Genomic DNA, 20514 nt, shown 5'->3' with positions numbered 1-20514 from the left:
ATAGGTCTTCTGTAAGTGATTTAAGGTGAACAATTTAAAATCCATTTGTATTTTGTTTTGGATGAATATCATAACATAAAATAAATATTCAAAAAGTAATAGTGTAACATTTTGGGTTTTTTTTTCCTTAAAGAGAAGAGCTTTAATGCTATTTTCCTTTTGTTAAACTAAAGACCATGTATTTAATTTGTCATGGTAGATGGATAATTTTCAGTTTTCATTTGGTTAGTTGAGGTTCTCATTTGCAAGAAATATTAATTGTTACATACAGGAATGATTTCTACTGTAGAGATATATACTTCAATCATTTGTGAATGGTTTAATGATATAGTGGTAAGACAGAAGGTTGGTTTAGAAAACCAGAGGCTAAGTAGAGTTTATATACATTATGAGAGAAGACAAAAATATGATTAAATGAAAGAACCAATGCTTCTCATAACAGCAGAATGTGAAACTTGTTAGGCAAGATAAAATCTTGATGTCTCTCTCTTGTGAATTTAAGGAACTCAGCAGTTTTATCTCATTAGCACCTTTTACTTACGTCTGCCTGATGACAGCTAGAATTTTGAGAAGGGCCATCTGAGGTATGAGATTTATTTGCACCCTTTGTGCTTTCACATTTTGCCCATCTTTGCCAGTTGGACAGAATGAAGAAATAATGCTACACTTAATATGAAGTCTAAAAAATGTCTCATAAAATTTATCTAAAATAGTCAGTGTTCAAAATCACACATTCTTAACTTATTGGAAGTTAGTGTGGGTTCTTTTCTCTCTGTTTCAGTGACTTTTTAATGATTTAAAATAAAACCATATATAGTTTTGTGAATATACATTCTATAAGGCTTAAAGAAAAGTTTTAGGCTATCATGATATCTTTATCAGGAATAAAACTTTGGTGCTAATACTGTTCTGGAAGTGCTCATTGTACATTGAGATTTTCAAAACTGGGGTACTTTATCAGGAAATAATAGGTGTATACCTATTTGAACTGATCATATTTTGAAAGCTATATAAATCATACTCAATTACTTTTACATCCTGTACATTTTCAGAATCTTAAAGTAACTATTCATAAAGTAATGCATTGATCAGAGGGAATTAATCCATTCACAGGATATAACAAGTCAGTTAATGTTCAAAATGACAAGACTGTGCATATTATAATCCTGTAATTTCTATTTTGTATCTGTGTCTATATTTGTGGATAAATTCATGAATACATATTTAGCTGTCCAGTTAGTGAAAAAGTTCTGAGTTGCTAGGTTCAATGAAATAAAGATCTACTATTAATTTTAAACTAATGTATTTTTTTTTCAAATTATATTACATCAATGTACTATTTGTCATGTGACAGAATTAAGTGACTTTTCATGTTACATTTTTCACGTTCTTTTTCACATTTGCTGTTCTTTTCTCATTTTACTTTTTAAAATTAGACATTTTTTCCCTCTCAAACTTTATCTTCTGTGTTACCTTTCTGTTACTATAACAAACCTTTATTTAATTAAATTATAAATATAAAGGGTATATTTTGGCTCACAGTTTTCAAGGTTCCAGTCTATGATCAGTTGACCCATTGTTTTTTGACCTATGATGAGGCAGCTAATTATAGCAGGAGTTTGTAACAGAGCAATACCACTTACCTCATGGACAGATAACAAACTGGAGGAACAGGAGGGGAACAAGGACCTAATATCTCTTTGCGGACATGTCCCCAATGACTTACAGACTTCCTACTATGGCAAACCTTTTAAAGATTCTACCACCTCTTAATAGCTTCATGGGATGAGGACAAAGCCTTTAGCATGTGAATCTTTTGGAAATATTATCCAAATCATAGCATCTATCCTATTTGTTTATATACTACCGTTCTTCCAAAAATATATACTTTCTCTGCTTTGCTTCTTATTTATCTTGACTACATTCATTTTATTTTATTTTTACTCTGAAGTACATGCCTCCTCCCCAAAAGATATTGGAACATATCATTCATATTTGTTCATCTTTGAGTAAATCCAAAGAGCTTATAATTTCTTAATTTCTTTTATTTAAAAAAGGAGGGGCTAAGGGTGTTGCTCAGTGGTGGAGTGCATAGTTTCATGGTGACACTAAGTTCAATCCCCAGCACCAAAAAAAAGAATAAAATTTCTTGTTAATTTCTTCTCCCAAATTTGTAGGGCTGTTTCTCTCAATACTATATATGGAGTTTATGGGGATTTCTATACATGAATGAATTTTCTTTCATGATTTTTTTTTCTATTTTTCCTGTTTGTTTTCTATTTCAAAAATTCCTTTATCTCTTTTTTATATTGTACAGTGGGAAGAGATTGGTGAAGTTGATGAAAATTATGCCCCTATCCACACATACCAAGTATGCAAAGTTATGGAACAGAATCAGAATAACTGGCTTTTGACCAGTTGGATCTCCAATGAAGGTGCTTCCAGAATCTTCATAGAACTCAAGTTCACTCTGCGAGACTGTAACAGCCTTCCTGGAGGACTGGGAACCTGTAAGGAAACTTTTAACATGTATTATTTTGAGTCAGATGATGAGAATGGAAGAAACATCAAGGAAAATCAGTACATCAAAATCGATACCATTGCTGCTGATGAGAGCTTTACGGAACTTGATCTTGGTGACCGTGTCATGAAACTGAATACAGAGGTCAGAGATGTAGGACCTCTAAGCAAAAAGGGATTTTATCTTGCTTTCCAAGATGTTGGTGCTTGCATTGCTCTGGTTTCTGTGCGTGTATACTATAAAAAATGCCCCTCTGTGATACGGCACTTGGCTGTCTTCCCTGACACCATCACTGGAGCAGATTCTTCACAGTTGCTTGAGGTGTCAGGCTCCTGCGTCAACCATTCTGTGACAGATGAACCTCCCAAAATGCACTGCAGTGCTGAAGGGGAGTGGCTGGTGCCCATTGGGAAATGCATGTGCAAGGAAGGATATGAAGAGAAAAATGGTACCTGTCAAGGTAAGAGTTGCCTGTGGATCTACAGTGGCTTTCTGCTTCAGTTGGATCATGTATATGTATTTCCTCCAATGATTATGAGCAAGTGACCTTTTACTTTGCTAATTTATGGAGATTCTTACTCTTCAAGTTTGATTTCTCTCTTCTCTGAATTTTAAAATTCCTGGCAACAATGAAAGATTTAATGTAATATTTTATTGGATATACATAATTAATACTCAGAGAGTGTCTGACTGGCTGTGCAATATTTCATATTTGCTTTGCTTTCAGAAGTTTTACTTTTGAACAACACAAGCCAAGAGATTAGTAACTTTCATGGTATGATTATGATCTGATGTTGCTGTTTTCTTTCCATACTTTACTTGCTGATTGAAAGTCAAATGCAAAATCTTACAGGAGGCTTGTTTTGGTATGCTTTAAACTGCCTTTTAAAGTGTCTTCAAAAATAAGTTCAGCCATATGAGTTTCACAGCAAAACATTTGTAAACGGACAGGACTTGGGTTAGTATGTTGTTTACATATGGTTGCTATTACATGCTTGCTTTTTAAAATTTACAGATCAATTTTAAATGCATAATAAGCAATGCCCCATGAAAATAACTGTTTGGAGATAAAGCCAATACATATAAAAGGTCATTTCGAAGCAATTTGCACTCAGAGATTTTTTCCTGTCTTAATTTTTCTTTTAAATTGAAACTTGATCATGCATGCTTCCCTGTTCATTTGAAAATGCTTTCATTTTGCCTGCAGTGTGGTAAGTTGCCCTTTCAAACTTGGATATTTATGAATGGCTTTTTGGAACAGGATAGTACTTTATGTCAAAGTGAAGACATTGGGGGAATCTTAGAGGGAAAAACAAACATTTTTTCCTTTAAATATTATTTGTCCTAATGAACTTGAACTTGTTTTCACCATGATGTGTGCATGCTAACTAAGTAATGGGAGTTCATGTTTATTAACTAAGAAGAAAACCAAATGCTGAGCAGTCCCTCAGTCCCTTCTGGTCGCTTCAGGTGCATTTTTATTTCCTAAGTTCACTGTATGCATTATGTGTATCAAACTTGTAAGTTTGCTCAGGCCAGCCTGTAGATGGGTAGACATCCAGGAAATAAACTAGGGATATTATCTGGAAGTCATAATGACTTTGGTTAATTCATTCAATTTAGAAACACATTGCATATACTTAAATTTCTTATTTTGTATTCTTTACAATATTATCTACAATTAATTCTATGGTTGTTTTTCTGTGTAAGTTGTAACTCGCCACACTTAATTTGTACCTACATACACATGGACACCTAAAAGTTTTGTTAATTCAAAATTATGTTTTTGAAATATTTATATGTTGGTTAGGGAAATGAATCATAGTTTGTTCAGAACTGGATTTCAAGCAAAGCTCTGATTAACATTCTCTTAACTTTTTGTTTTGAGCAGTTTTACTGGTTCACAATGAGGTCATAGGTAATTGTAGAATCCGAAGCAGGAGTTAAATTTAATCTCTTGACTATATTGTAGCCTAACATATTATAAGTATGTCTTACTGGTTAAGTGTAAAATTTTGTTTATTAGTCTTTTAAAGCAACATGGGATACTTGATTGATTACATTATTTTAGAGAATATATGGTGGTGTAAGGGTCCGGCGAAGCGTCGGAGAAGGAGAGACCACACGAGACAAACTTCATGCAATTGCAAGGGGGATTTTATTGGGGGGATCCGTTCCAGCGCGCTGGGACTCTGAGCTCACTCAAGAAGGGAGAGCAGCCCAGAGCCCAGAGCAGAGGTCAAGCAGAGCTTAAGTACACTTTTTGGAGAGGGTGGTGGGCTTTGCATACATCAGAACAAATCATCATGAGGCGCGGGGAAATTGAACAACAATTCTGATACATGATTAGTCCATTCATTGGCGGGAACAGTTTGGGCAGGGGTGATTGGTCACTGCTAAGTGGGGTACACATTCAAACTGATTGGTTCTGGGGCCTGGATGCCTACGTGCCATGCTACCTGGAGCCCTTAGCTATTAAACAACCAGGGAATCAATGGAGATATTTACTGAGCAGCTCCTGCATTGTCCTAACAACTTACAGGTTCCGGGGATAGCAGAGGAATTGTAACAATAGGCTTTTACCTTTTAGCCCAGACCTTGCAATCTAGAAGCTTTACAATGCCCTAGTCTTTTACACTTTAACTCAGACTTTTGCAGCTTAGAATCAGCTTAGAAATTTTACCCTTACATTCCCCACTCCTTTTTCTGACTACTTTTAATCTTAAAAGTTCTGAATCATAATTATTGGAAGGTCTCATTTTTCATTTCTGCCAGTGGAGCATATTGTTGTCTGATCACTATGAGTTGTCCTGCGTTTCCTAGAATCGATTTCAGCATGGCCTCCATTTTAGATTTCACTCGATATTAGACCCTGATTTATCTAACTACACTGACTACCTAACTTTAAATCTGGCTTCATTCCCCCCTCTAATTTGGGAACTCCTTACTGCTGTGAGGAAGGGGGACGAAGAGAATCTTTCTGGCTTCTTCAGGCTGAAAAGGGACGACGTGGGGCAAGCAGTTTGGAGTCCCCCTTAAAAATATCGGGTCTATCGAGTGGTCCATGATAAAAGTCCAATTGAGAAGTAATAGGCTGGAGGGCCATTCGAGTGATAGGTGGTCTATAAGAGAAACAAGAACTCATTAGTACTGGAACCATATTAATGCAGTAATAAATGCCACAGCATAGAAATATGCCAATGAGTATAATGACCAAGACAAAGATTAACAATGTTTTCCATCAGGCAGTACCAGGAACTAGGAGGTAAGATATTGTTTTCACAACAAAGTTGCTGAGGACATGGCTTCTATCTGAGCATGTAAATCTTTAAGGATATTTGTCACATTGTCAGAAATGTCAGGGATGTCAACACAACATAATATCACATCTAAAACATGAATTAAAGGAAGGCTGGAAGCTTCTAACCTCTTGTTGGAAAGTAGCAAAGTATTTCTGTGTTTTACAATAAAACTTTCACCCAGATTAGGCTCTTATTGACTTAAAAATACATTTAAATTGTATCTCAGTGTAGAAAGCAACATAGAACTTTACATATCTTACTGATAACAAGTCCAGTTATAAAACACAAATGATAAATAAATTTCCAACATGTTTTTTTAAGCCTAAAATTACCATACAACTTTAGAACACCAGCTTGATATAATGTTCTTTTGAAGCTTCTACCTTACAGACTTGTATACCTGAAAGATATGAACACATTAATAACACCATAATTACATTGATGTTTTTATATTAACCAAGTTTAGCTTTTAAAGAAATGACTAAGGGGGAGATAGCAGGGCTTAGATAAATGGCAGGCTACCCGTCTATTGGCAGGTTTTTCCAGATATCATCACCAACACCTGAAGAAGATCAGAGCAAACAAAAACAGGATGAAGATAAAAATTAGAGCAAAGATCAATTTCTGGCAGAAGTTCCATGTTGGGGGGCTGACAGAAAAGAGACCAAGGGCCATGAGGAAGCTTAATAGGACATAAAGACTCATGAATCCAGGATGGCAGATTAAGAGGTTCTCTGAACTTGTTGTTTCCCACTGTCCCATGTCCGTTGCATTCCATCGTGCCTGGTAGTAAGCTTCAGCACTGAGTGAATTGTTCTCTTGAAGATGTTGAGGGTCCATCGGTCATCAGAGGCTGGTAGTGCCTAAGCAGAAGCTGGTTGGGAGTAATCGGATTTGAAGGAACTTCATTATGCAGAGCAAGAGAGCACAAGAAAAGTATTGAAAAACAACAGTTGTTGTTTAACCATAGTTGTGTAACTTATTTAAAAACTTACTTATAACCAACTTGCACAGACCTTTTTTATCACTTACTTAAACCCTCTTAATTACTTAATCACATAGACTCTCTTATCCAGAAACACAATTTTTTTTTTCTCTCCATCAGTTCCATACCTAGAACCTTTTAGTTTCTTCTTCTATCTACTATCCTCCTTTTGTTCACATTTTGAAACATTACTTGTAAACTTTTAAATTTAAGCAGAGTTAACATTTTATTAGGGCCTCTTTTTTGAACACCTAGAAAAACTTATAAGCTTAATTTAAGACCTCTTTACTTTCATCTGTTTACCCAATTTAAATTGAGCCATTTGAATCACGTGAATCAAAGATATTTGGATCCATTTTTAATTTTTTTATGAGCGCTCCACATTTGTTAATTGTCATATCACTGCAGGATATATGGACATACACACATACAGACATACCGACATACAACACATAACAAGAGTGTGTACACATAACAATAATAAAGGCCTCGTAGTTTTTCGCAGATGAAATCTCCATTGCAATGTTTTTTTAAAAAAAAACTCCAGTTGATCAAAAAATAGAACTTATCAGAAAAACATTAACTTGTCTGTAGGATAAAAATCATGAGCTCAAAACAACACAGAATCTAAGAAAAGGCAAAAGTCCTAAAAAAAAGATGACTGGCCAGTAGTTAGTAAATATTATACAATTTACTTCTTGGTCTGGTCTAGTTTGAGTTCAGGTAAAAAGACACTTTTACTCTTTTTTTTTTTTTCTTGGGCCTGAGCTCCAAGCTGCTTCTGTTTGCATATCAGCTTAAGCCCTGGCTAAGGTCTGGAAGGAGCAGGGAAAAACTGCTATTTTGAGCAGACACTTTAGGCCTGAGGCATTTTAGCCATAAGTCATATTTCCAGGTTTGGATGTTGAAAATTATGATACAAATTTAAGAAGCAATTCCCGACATTTTATATCTTTTACATTAGAAAAACTTGCTCACATAAAACTGGAAATAGGATCTCTGCCATCAGAAGAAATTTCTTTAAGACCTCTAAGCCACTTTCCTTGTTCTGAAGTTTCTAAAGTAGCATTAAGTTACATTAAATTTGCCTACACACTACCATGTATATCTGAAATTAAGCTTTGAGAATTTCCAAGACTGTTGTTAATTAATTATTTAATGTTATTTTAATAAGCCAGACCAACGTTTTAATTCAACACTTTTTTTCCTAAATCTTATACACTGAGAGAAACAGATACCAAATCATAATTTACTTATCCTTGCCCAAATCAATGCACTGTACTCCTAGTGAAATCTCCTTAGGCTTCCCAGTTCAAAATTGAAACTCTTTAGAACTACCTGAAATCAAACTAAACAATTGCTTAAACCCAACTTTTAACTGCAAGATAGTGCAATGCTTTAGAAACCCATTCAGATACCAGATTGTTACAATAAAAAATTATTTTTTTAGACACACATTTAACCTAGTTTGTCTTTAAGAAACAATCAGACAACCAGATAAGAATATATCCCTCCAAGTTTTGAACTTTCATTTAATTATGACTCCCATCAGTGGCACCATAGACTTTCCCACGAGTGGACCAGATGTTTTCACGTAGGGGCAACTATTAGTATAAAATCAAGGGTCTCAGTGTGACTGGCTTTACTGCATTCAGTGTCCCTTCTTTTTAAGTAAACAAAGGTGGAGTAATCCTTAAAATGTAGATAAGAGATAAGGGAGTTCCCCAAAGCAAAATGGCTCTGGCAGCTGCTGGGAGTCCCTTAGTCTTATCTCCCACCCACAGGATTAGCTCCTCCAGTTTGGTTTGACCTTAGGCACTAGGCATTTTTTTTTTCCCTAACTTTTTAGTAGCCAGCTCCCAAAAAGCTCATCCTCTGCCTACAGTTAGGCTGTAAGTGCTAGGCTTCCTCAAGAAAACTGAGTGGAGACTCCTTAGAAGTCTCCTCAGGAGTGTTAAAATTTGTGACTGAAAATTTGGTTCCCATCTCTAAAGCCAATTAACACCAATTTAATATCACTGCGGCCGGGAGGGCTGTGACACTGGGGGGGGGACGCAGCCCCCTGCGGACTCCTACTCCAACCCCACCCGCCCCGCTGTGGTGGAAATACGCCCGGTGGCAGCCGGTTACCAGCAGAGGAGGGGGAGGAGGGGCGGTCCCCCGCCGACCTCACCTCGATTCCGTCTGCCCGTCCACCGCGCCCGCTGGAGCACCCCTCTCCCCTCCCGGGAGGGGAGACGGCCAGGGGGCGGAGAGGACAGGTGGGTGGAGGGGCCAGGAGGAACAGGGACAGGACAGATCCGCCATACTGCTGGGTGGAATCCTCCCAGCGGACTGCGCGGACCCCACCCATGCAGGAAGAGATTCCCAAAGGTCCTGAAAGGTTAGAAGCCATAATCTAGATGGCCATGCGGCCCAACTGAAAGACAATATCAACTCCGAGGGTGGGCAATTCTGAAGCGCCGAGAGACAATACAAACGTGACGCAAACGCTGACACACAGTAAACGTTTAACACAAATTCAGAGGCAAAAATTAAAGACAGACAGTGAATTCAACAGAAAGAGTTGCCGGCAAAACCAGACGGGTTGGCAGCAAAATACACCCCTCTACCTGATGGGGGGAACCTCCGTCCCCCGAGTCCCCCAAAGCGTCCCTTGGGGGCGTGGCCTGTGGCTCCCTAGACACGTCTGCCCGCCACCGCCAGGGGGAGCTTACGCTCTCCTCTGACAGCCACACACACACTCTGCCAACCCCACCCGAGGCTCTGAGAGATTATGCCCTCTGGGGACTTACGCCCACCATTGAGCCGCCAGAGACCAAACCTGAGCGATCGCACCTGAGCAAACAAGGAGGAGAAAAGGAGAAGAAGGAGAGGAGAGAGAGAGAAAGAGAGAGAAAGGCGCCTTACTTACCCCCAAAGCAGTTTCGTTGGGTCTCCCTGTCCGGCGATGCGCAGTTCCCGGCCAACGCACCAAATGTAAGGGTCCGGCGAAGCGTCGGAGAAGGAGAGACCACACGAGACAAACTTCATGCAATTGCAAGGGGGATTTTATTGGGGGGATCCGTTCCAGCGCGCTGGGACTCTGAGCTCACTCAAGAAGGGAGAGCAGCCCAGAGCCCAGAGCAGAGGTCGAGCAGAGCTTAAGTACACTTTTTGGAGAGGGTGGTGGGCTTTGCATACATCAGAACAAATCATCATGAGGCGCGGGGAAATTGAACAACAATTCTGATACATGATTAGTCCATTCATTGGCGGGAACAGTTTGGGCAGGGGTGATTGGTCACTGCTAAGTGGGGTACACATTCAAACTGATTGGTTCTGGGGCCTGGATGCCTACGTGCCATGCTACCTGGAGCCCTTAGCTATTAAACAACCAGGGAATCAATGGAGATATTTACTGAGCAGCTCCTGCATTGTCCTAACAACTTACAGGTTCCGGGGATAGCAGAGGAATTGTAACAATAGGCTTTTACCTTTTAGCCCAGACCTTGCAATCTAGAAGCTTTACAATGCCCTAGTCTTTTACACTTTAACTCAGACTTTTGCAGCTTAGAATCAGCTTAGAAATTTTACCCTTACAGTGGCTTAAGATCAAACCACACTGAGCTTTATCTTCATATCTGCTTGGCAGAGGCTATAAGAAGCCTCTACATTTTTAGAGGGTAAATTTTGATTATTGATGGGATTAAGCATTCTCCTGGTACTTATGAAATATCTTAAGGAACTAGTATCTCTGACAGTATATTTCTTAGTGGAAGCATTTAACACACTTCTTCTTTCTCCCCTCATACTACTAATAATTGAATCAGGCCAGAGAGACAGAGGAGATGGGGAGGTGAGCTGCAGAGGTTGCACTATAGAAATCTTCATGAAGCAGACTCTCTTTTAATTCCTGCATTTAGCTCCCTACCCTACTAGCCTAGTAGGAACAAAGGCTTCAGGGGCCAAGTGTAAGTGATCTATATACTACAACAGCCAGAGACTACTGTTCTATACTGTGTGGTATATATGAATAATGCTTTATGGTGTTTTACAATGTACAAATGATGTTCAATTCCATTCTAGGAAGATTTTAAAAAAAAAATTCTTCTTTTCAGTTATACATGAGAGTAGTGTCTATTTTGATGCCACAGTCTTGGCTGGGCACAGAATCACGAGCCACCACACACCTTGTAGATTCAAACAGCAATTCTTTATTCCCGAACTCACACCAGCCTCTACACACGCTCTGGGGAAATCCCAATTCTGCTGCCGCCCAATTCACCTACTCCACGAGGCTTTCTTTTCCAATACTTTCTGAATCCCACGAGAACTCAACGGGAACTCAAGGATCGGGAGTGCCTGAGGCAGCAGGATACGCCCTATCCCCCCCACCCCAGGGTACACCTTAAACCTGGAACTTCCCTAAACCCAAGGACGGGATACTCCCTAAAACCTGATCAGCTCTAAACCAGGATCCGCCCTGGTCCTTGAGCAAGGTCACATTACTAAAGCATACATGCAATGTCCCAGTGAATGTCCTCTAAGCAACATGGGGTACGCTGGCAAGGAAATTTCGATGCATCATTCCTACTTGGCAATGGCCCTCAGCATTTTGACATGATTATACAAACATGGAATATATCTTATTCTCATTAAGATCCCAGTCTTGTGGATATACACAATGTTGAGATACCCTGTTGTATATTAATATAGGTACCTAAGAGAAGTTATGTCAGATTCATTTCACTGTCTTTCCAATTCCTATCCCCTTCTCTTTCCTTCATCCCTTTTGTCTAATTCAGTGAACTTCTATTCTCCCCTTCTTCTTCTGGGTTTGCTTCCACATATCAGAGAGAACATTCTACCTTTGGTTTGGGGGATTAGTTTATTTCACTTAGTATGATAGTCTTCAGATCCATCCATTTACTGGAAAATGTTATAAATTAATTCTTTCTTATGGCTGAGTAATATTCTATTATCTATAAACAATGTTTTCTTTTTCCACTAATCTGTTGAAGGATTCCTAAGTTGGTTCCATAGCTTAGCTATTGTGAATTATGCTGCTATAAATATTTATGTGGCTACATCACTGTGGTATGCTGATTTTAACTCCATATACTACAGAGTGGCATAACTTGGTGTTTTCCTTTCTAGTTATTTGAGGAATCTCCACACCACTTTCCACAGTAGTTGTACCAATTTGCAGTACCACCAGCAATGAATGAGTGTACCTTTTTCACCACATTCTTGCAAATATTTATTGTTACTTGTATTCTTGATAACTGTCATTCTGAGTGGAGTGAGGTAAAATCTCAGTGTAGTTTTAATTTGCATTTCTCTAATTGCTAGGGATGTCGAACATTTTTTTTTTAAATTGTTGACCATTTGTATTTCTTCTTTTGAAAAGTGTCAGTTTAGTTCCTTTGCCCTTTTATTAATTATCTATTTATTTATTTATTGGTGTGTTAAGGACCACAGCTGAGTTGGGCTGTAGCCCTCAACATTGTTGTTAAGCTTTTTTAGTTCTTTGTATATCCTGGAAATTAATGCTTTATCTGAGGTGCAGATGGCAAAGATATTTCTCCCATTCTGTAGGATCTCTGTTCACACTCTTGATTGTTTCCTTTGCTGTGAAGAAGCTTTTTAGTTTGATTTCACTCCATTTATTGATTTTTTATTTTACTTCTTGTGCTTTACAAGTCTTGTTGAGGAATTTGGTTCCTAAGCCCACATGGTGGGAAGTTGGGCCTACATTTTCTTTTATTTGGTGCAGTTTCTAGTCTAATACCTAGGCCTTTGATCCATTTTGAGTTGAGTTCTTATGCAGTATGATAGGGATTCAGTTTCATTATAGTACATATGGATTTCCAGTTTTTCCAGCACCATTTGTCAAAGAGGCTATCTTTTCTGTAATGTATGTTTTGGGTGCCTTTGTCTAGTATGAGATAACTGTATTTATGTGGTTATGACTCTGTGTGTTCTAATCTGTTCCATTGTTTAGGAAGAATTTTGAATGTTCTATAAATAATTTCTCTTTTTGGATGATTAACTCATTGAATGAATAAACAATTTTCAAGTTTGCTTTGGTTATTTCAGAAATCACAGATATTCTTGAGGCATTTTATATCTATACATAATGTATGTATGTAAATGTAAATATGTGTGTTGATGGGTGTGATATAAAATGCCATTATTATTGTCAGTTATTCTATGTTCTTAATACCCTATCCTCAAATCTTAAAATGGGAAATTGATGTTCGGAAATTATTCTTGATTAAAAAAAAAAAAAAAAAACTAGAGATCTGACACCGCTTTCCTAATCATTAACCATTACAAGGTATTTACAGAATTTAACAACCCATTATCTCTTGAAATCATCCGCTTTTATTTCCTTTTTTCCTCAAATCCCTAAGCATACCTTATAGGAAGGAACTTCATTTTTGAGTATACTGAATGATATTATATGTAGTTTTGATTTTGAACAATGTGAATATATCACTTATGTAAAAATGCAAATCTTGTGGTTTTGCACACTCATTACATCCCACCACTTTACAAACTTCTTTGGAGTCCTTCAAGATCAAACTTTTATAACACCCTAAAACTCTGCATGGGTTTTGCCCTTCTTATCTCTGCAGACTCTCCTCCCCTCCCCAACTACATCAGCTCCTCTTAGTTCTCAAAGAGAGTTTACTTACCTTCATTATTTGTTTTGAAAGAATCCTGTTCTCATCCCCTGGAATATTTTTCAACCTAATTTATGCCAGCTAAGTAATTCATGCTAATCCTTCAGATCTGTAGTCTAGTATGCCTTCTTCTGGGATGTAGTCCCTGACTCCTCAAACTAGGTCAAATCTCATTGTTATTTACTCATATATTTTCCCTTCAAATAATGACTTTCCCTACTTTGATTACACTATATACCTCTTAATGGCAGGGTTGGTGTAGGTTGAGTTGACAAGTGAGAAAGAAATCAAAAGGCAAGAAGAAGGGAAAGGGTATCCAAAGAGAGGAAAGAAAAATGTGTAAGGGCATAAAAGAAGACTGCATTTTATAAATATTGATTTTTTTTCTACCAGGTGTTAAACCCAGGCATACTTAACTACTGAGCCACATCCCCAGCACATTTTTATTTTTTATTTTGAGACGGGGCCTTGCTAAGTTGCTGAGGCTGGCCTGGAACTTGTGATCCTCCTTCCTCAGGCATGCAGGTGTGCACCACTGTGTCCAGCTAAATATTGTGTTCTGTTGTTTTATTTTACCTTTGTATTTATCTGCAGAACATATCTTTGCTTGAACTGAAAATTTACAAATATTTCTTTTTAAATGATCCTTTCTTAATCTTAAAACTCTCAGGCCAAAAATCTCAATTTTTAGGTATTAAACCATATGTGTTTGACACTTTATATATTAATTATTATAGATGTAATCTTAGTAAATTTTGCAGAGCCTCATATATCACATATTAAAATATATTTATAGGATGGCCTTATTGCATAATGACATTTAATTATTCAGTTTCTTTGATACTAAATTATGTTAGAATATAATTAAGGATGTAATTATATTAAAAGCTGAAGTTTGAATATATCTATTATAATGATTATCATATATTAACATTTACTGAATCTGTACTGGGAGATGACATGGTAGTCACTGTCAGATCATGCCCATGTGACCTGGTATACTTACACTTATGAGGGAGTTGACCAAAGGACTTTTAGAGACTAGTTCTTCAGGGTACAGAGTATTGGGCAATATTGAACCATATGACTTAAACCCAGATGACAACCAAGCAGTGATTCAGGCATCTTGGCCAGTTTAGCAATTCATAATCTGTCATCATTATCCAACTCCCTTTTGTTTAACTTCCTTTAAGAAAAATCAACTTCCTTACTCATAATAATCTGGTTTAGGTGAGATAATAAAATACTCTGGCTTAACTTAAAATATAGTGTATATTAATTTTTGTGGGGCAACTAATATATAGCCTAAATTTTCAATAATAATTTTAAGTATACAAATTCATTTCTCTGAAATGCTCTCTACTTTCAGAAATAAGTAATGCTTCCAAATCCATTTACCCAAGTGTGTTTCTCTACTTGTTATTTATTATTATTTCTGGTGAAATTCATGCTATGTTTTTCCTTTAAGAGTCATGTAAGAAAATTTTTTTTGAGTGTAAAATGGTTAGCAAAAACCCATTTTGGAAGTTTCTGCTTTTTATTGAAATGAATGTGTTTGACAGAAGTAATTGAGTTCACATGAATCAAATGTTGCCTGCTGAGTTCTCTTGTGATTATGTTGCTGACTTACTCAGATGCAAGGCAAGACCACTAATCTTCATCAGTTGCTGGTGGAATGAAGTAGTAATTTGAAATTAGCCCTGGATAATTATAGTTTCACTTTTATCAAATGGAGGAAAGAGATTTAGATTGTGGGTCACTGCCAAAACTAGTCAGAGTGAAGAAGGTATATAGTGCATGCTAAAATACAGGGTAAGGGAGGTTACACGTCAAGGGCTGTGGAGAAAAAGCACTTATTAATTGTCCAACTGGGAGATGATTGCACAGCAAGGAAAATGTAGTGAAAATACCCAACTCAAAAAGAGCCTTGATTCAGAAACAGTACAGATACAGCAGGGAGCAGTATGTCGATCATTCATACTTCTGGTGCATATTTATGATTGAAGCAAAATTGGCTGGAAATATAGTTTATTAGATGTTCATGTAATTATACATTGGAGAGCCTAGTTATTTTTAATTAGGCATATTACCAAAAACATCAAAGAGGTTGAACTTTTGGTTCTATTTGGTATGTTATTTTATGCAACAAAGGAAAACTAATGTTAATTTCAAAATTTGAAAAAAGGGGTGGTGATTATGGAAGTTCAATGTATCATTGGATGGTGTGTGTGTGTGTGTGTGTGTGTGTGTGTGTGTGTTTGTTTCTGTGTGTGTCCTGCTGCTGAGATAAACCACCGAGACAATTAAACAACTAAGTCCTTTCATCCATTTGTGGCTATTATGCATAAGGATAATAAAATAGATGATCCTTTTTTTTTTTCAATTTAGACAGGTTTCTGGCATACTTTTTGGATTAGTTCTATTAAAGTTTTAGAGATATTCTGCATTTGATATTGGTTTTCTTCCTAAATAAAGGTTTCTATTTAAGTCAGATATTCTTTTTAGTGGGTGGAGGTGCAGGGTGGTGGCCTATTTCTTGTAGGATATTTAACAGCTTCTTTGATGTCTACCCAGTAATCTAGGAATCCCAGATACTTCCAGATATGGCCAAATACTCTCTGAGGATAGTGTTGCTCTTAGTTGAGAGAACTACTAATCCAATTATTCTCTCACCTCAAATGAACATGTGTGCCAGTAAAATGTTTATGAACTGTTGCTTTTGTAAAAGTTTACATTTTTCTTTAGATTTTCCAAAACTTTTTTTTTGAGATGTGACTGATTTAACTTCAATATGGCAAGAAATATATTTCTTTTGAGAGACAACATACTCATTAAGCCCATTTATTATGAGTCAGAACACCTGGGCTCATATTCTATCTTTACAATTCACCAGCTACCTATCCCTGTGCAAGTTTCTGAATCTCCCCAAACTTTGCTTTCCTCATCTCTACCTACCTCTTAGCAATCTCAAGAGATAGTTAATGAAAAGTGCTTAACACAGTATCTGGCACATTATACTTATTCAGTAAAAATGAGATATTTCCTATATCGTCTATTAAAAATAAAATATATTTACATGTATATATGTCTTCTATTATAAAATGGTTTTATATAATTCTTGAGAAATTTATTTATCATAGGATATTTTTACAGTTTTATTCATTGAGTGAAAAAAGCCATGTAAATATTAAAAAACTTCCTTTATAAATATTTTTCTAGAGACTCAGCATTGAAAGATTGGCTATTTCTTTAAATATTACTATTTATTCTTTATTATTGTACTGTATCCTGCCTGTACAATTCCTGTATCCTAGAAATTCAGACCTATATGCATACAAACAAGCATATGGAGTCTTATCCAGTTACAATTCATGAGAATTTCTAAGAGTGGTGCTAATACCTGGGGTGGAATTTGCTAATTTTAGATAGGGCCATAAGAAAAAGTTTTTTCTAAGGAGCTGATTTTTAACAAAGATGGGGAAACAGCAATGCCAAAATTAAAGGGAACAGTGTAGTAAGCTGAGGGAATTTCCATTGTAGAGATCTATTTTAATATATTAATTTTGTGTTACTCTTTTCTTTCTAAAGTTCTTATATTAAAATCAGAGAAATTATATTCCTGAATTTATTGGCTAAGTGAGGCTGTTCTAATGCATGTTACATTATCTTAAAGATAGAGTATATCTAATAAATTATCTGTGGTCAAATACATTCATATCAAACTTGAAACAAACCAATTTATTCACGAGTGGTATTGTTGGCTAGTTATTTGTACGTGAAACCCATTGAAGGTGTGAAACCCATTGAAGGTATGAAAGGCTTTTAAAACAAAAGAGAGAGAGAGAGAGAGAGAGAGAGAGAGAGAGAGAGAGAGAGAGAGAATATGAAAGAAAGAAAGAAAGAAAGAAAGAAAGAAAGAAAGAAAGAAAGAAAGAAAGAAAGGGTTAATTGGTCCAACAGTGGTTTAACTATTGAATCTCTTGGTGTGTGGAAGAAAAATAGGGAGACGGCAATCAAATAAATGTAATAGAAGGACAATCATGCCATAATGTGTTCTGGTCAAACTTTTAACTTTGATGTGCGCATGGTTTTGAGTGTGTATGCATTTTTAGTTTAGAATGAATCTAACAGATAAATGCTATGTCTCACCTTTGCAATAATAATAATAACTCCTTATAAAGGAAGATTTTTAACATTAATGGATTTGAATTCGATCATGATCATGTGGCTGAAGAATTACTGATCATATTTTACATTCAAATGTCTCATACTTTTGCAAAATGCCACTTAAAATAAATGTTTAAAATGAGATTCACTAGATAATCTCCTTTTATTTTAATAAGTTTATATAGAAAAATTATCAGAAAAAAATACTTTAATGGCTAAGATCTCCCAAAGATCTTTAGATATCCTACATATGAAGAATCTAATACTTGAATAAAATCATTAATAGATTTCAGAACTTAAAATGGATTTGTGAGAAGTATCAGGAAGTTTTTGGGTAGGTGGTAAATTAAGGCATTGTCCTTACAGTGATGCAAAAGACAGTTCAAATCTCATTTTTTCTATTTGTTAGATGTGTGAACAAGGCCAAATTACAAAACTGGTCAGCTTATTTTTCTTCTCTGCAAAATGTTAAGTGCTATGAGATGTAAGGTATACATGTAAAATGCATGCATTGTTGGCCTCCCTGGGAATAGTATATGGACCAGCTGCAATGGCCTCACTGGGAATTTTTTAGAAATGAAGAATTTTAGTTATCACCAAAAAACAAAAACAAAACAAAACAAAACCATTGAAAGTAAATTTACATTTTACTGAGATCCTTTGATAATTTTCTTATACATTCAGATTTAAGAAGCACTGATATAAAAGATTCTTGGACTGAGCACTGTTTTCTCCTTTACAGATTAGGAAACTGAAGTACAGATAAATTAGGACCAGATAGCTACTGAGGTAAAGAACGGGAAACATTTGTCCTATCCCTTTGAATATTTGTCAAATTTTTTTTATGATTCTTTTTTTTCAAAACTGTTATGCTTTAAATATATAGTTTTTCCTCAAAAATATTCCTTAATGAAGTTTCATTTTGTAGATCAATTATATAACTTAATAGTTTTAGATCCTGTTGATATCTTTTTAAATGTCTTCTAGTTTCTTCTTAAGAATCATATTTTTACTAGCAGTTCTATCATAATCATTAACAACAAATATTCAGTAAATTAGGGGGAAATCAAACCACAGGAAAACAGAGGAAAGTAGAGAATTAAAGGCAAATAGCCTCTATGCCTAATCACTTGGTTCATGAATTACTGATGATTTATTTTGCCTCTTGGGGAATGCACATGTTTTTCTTATTGGTGCATAGAAGTTCCTCACATGATTTAGCATTTCCTCATACTGATGTGTAGGATTGGAACCAAATTTTATCTAAGTCTTTCGTTTTCAACATTTGCAGAACAACACATTCATTTTAAATGATAGTTTTTTTCCGGACACACAGAAGAGATTCTGATTCCATTTTCTAGTGCAAGCTAGGTTGTCGGTGCCTTTTTTTTTTTTTCTTCCAAATCTTCCCAGGTGATTGTAACATGCAGCTAGAATTGTGATATTTGAGATTAGTGCTCTCTGGCTTTGGGTGATTGTGTAAATGTATACCACAAAACCTCACCTAGGAAAGGCCACTGATTTTAATTCCTGAAGAATACAATTTCTTTTCCCGATCAAAATGTCACCAGGACATAAGCCTCTTTGTGCTCTTTCGGTGCCCGTGGACAGATTGTTTTATTCAGTATCCTCTAGAGGATGTGTGCAGCTCCTCAAGGTTTCATGCTATCTGAAGGGTCCCCACCTGGTACAAGGCTATGGCCCTTCCTCCTGGATCCTGGGGCATTAAAATTTTAGCCTCCCTGTTTCTCGGGGACCATCTCACCCACCCAGCCTGCAGGTCAGCCAAGGATCTGTTCTGCATGCAGCACACCAGGCTTCAGCTCTTTGTTTCTCTACTCTTTCTAGACACTTCTAGGATTGTCCTTCGTAGACATATTACAGTTATCGTTCGGTGATTTCCTTGCATTTTAAAAAATTATATATATAACAAAAAGAATCCCAAATTCATTCTATATAATTTCTATGTGATTGTAACTGGAACATTATCAGTTTTCTTAGATTTTCCATTATTAGAACTAGAAACCTTCTGTTAACTAATTCTTAATTTTACTCTCCAGTTCCTTGGGTAAATAAAGTGAAAATAAAAAACTTAATTTTGAAAAATTACTGTGAACGTTTAGGAATATAAAGTTAGTAAAGGATATATAATTTTTTCCTCATTTGAAACTCCCTCATTACTAAATGAAAGGTATTTATTATTTCAAAAGTTTAGAATGGTTTATTTTCTCAAAGATATATTTTATTTATGTTTTATTCAACACTCACTTAATTTTATTATATAATTTAATACCCCCAAATATTAGTTAAACTATTTAAAAATTTTGGCAAATAAATTAATTTTTTAAACATTGTAATGGACAGAAAAAAAGTATTAAGTTTTCTTTTTCTTCTTCTTCAAATAACATTAGAATTAAAATGGTTTATAAGAATTGTGAGGCAAATCCTCTATTTCATTTATCTTTTCTGATCATAATCTCTCAGGTTTTTTTGAACAAAAAACAATATTCCTAAAAATTAACATAGGGAAAAAATACCAGTTTTGAGTAAGCAGTACAAAAGAAATATATTCATGAAATGTGAGGACAAAAACCTAGTAGGAAGACTATTTTGTTTAAACTAATTTTAGCATAAAGAATTCCAGATGATACCACATTTATTTCACTAGGCAATTCAGAAATTATAATTAAGTCATGTAGTCCATATAAAAGAAAGTGGAAGACACGAATTTAGAGGCATTATGGTAATACTTTTTATTGCAATAAGATTAATAATATTTCTTCATGTTACTAAAATGTTGATATAATACAGATGAAAATCTTGCTATGTTTCATACGTCATGTATTACAATAAAATGAACAAAACATA

At 35.9% G+C, this 20514-nt stretch overlaps 1 protein-coding gene across 9 annotated transcripts in view; it reads left to right on the top strand.

Annotated features, from left to right (window-relative positions):
* Positions 1 to 20514, top strand: part of EPHA5 (EPH receptor A5) — a gene marked incomplete at its 3' end in the record, with an annotated part of 318653 nt that overhangs the window by 40407 nt on the left and 257732 nt on the right. For all 9 annotated transcript variants that reach the window (XM_081303958.1, XM_081303957.1, XM_081303956.1 and 6 more), the window contains exon 2: positions 2318 to 2981. In XM_081303958.1, coding sequence (XP_081160084.1) covers positions 2318 to 2981 — 664 coding nt within the window. The remainder of the gene's footprint in view (positions 1 to 2317; positions 2982 to 20514) is intronic.

The sequence above is a fragment of the Spermophilus citellus genome (assembly GCF_964194105.1).
Source record: "Spermophilus citellus genome assembly, chromosome: 8".
Taxonomy (NCBI): Eukaryota; Metazoa; Chordata; class Mammalia; order Rodentia; family Sciuridae; genus Spermophilus; species Spermophilus citellus.
Note: the sequence above shows the minus strand (reverse complement) of the source record. Positions and strands in the feature narration are given on the sequence as shown.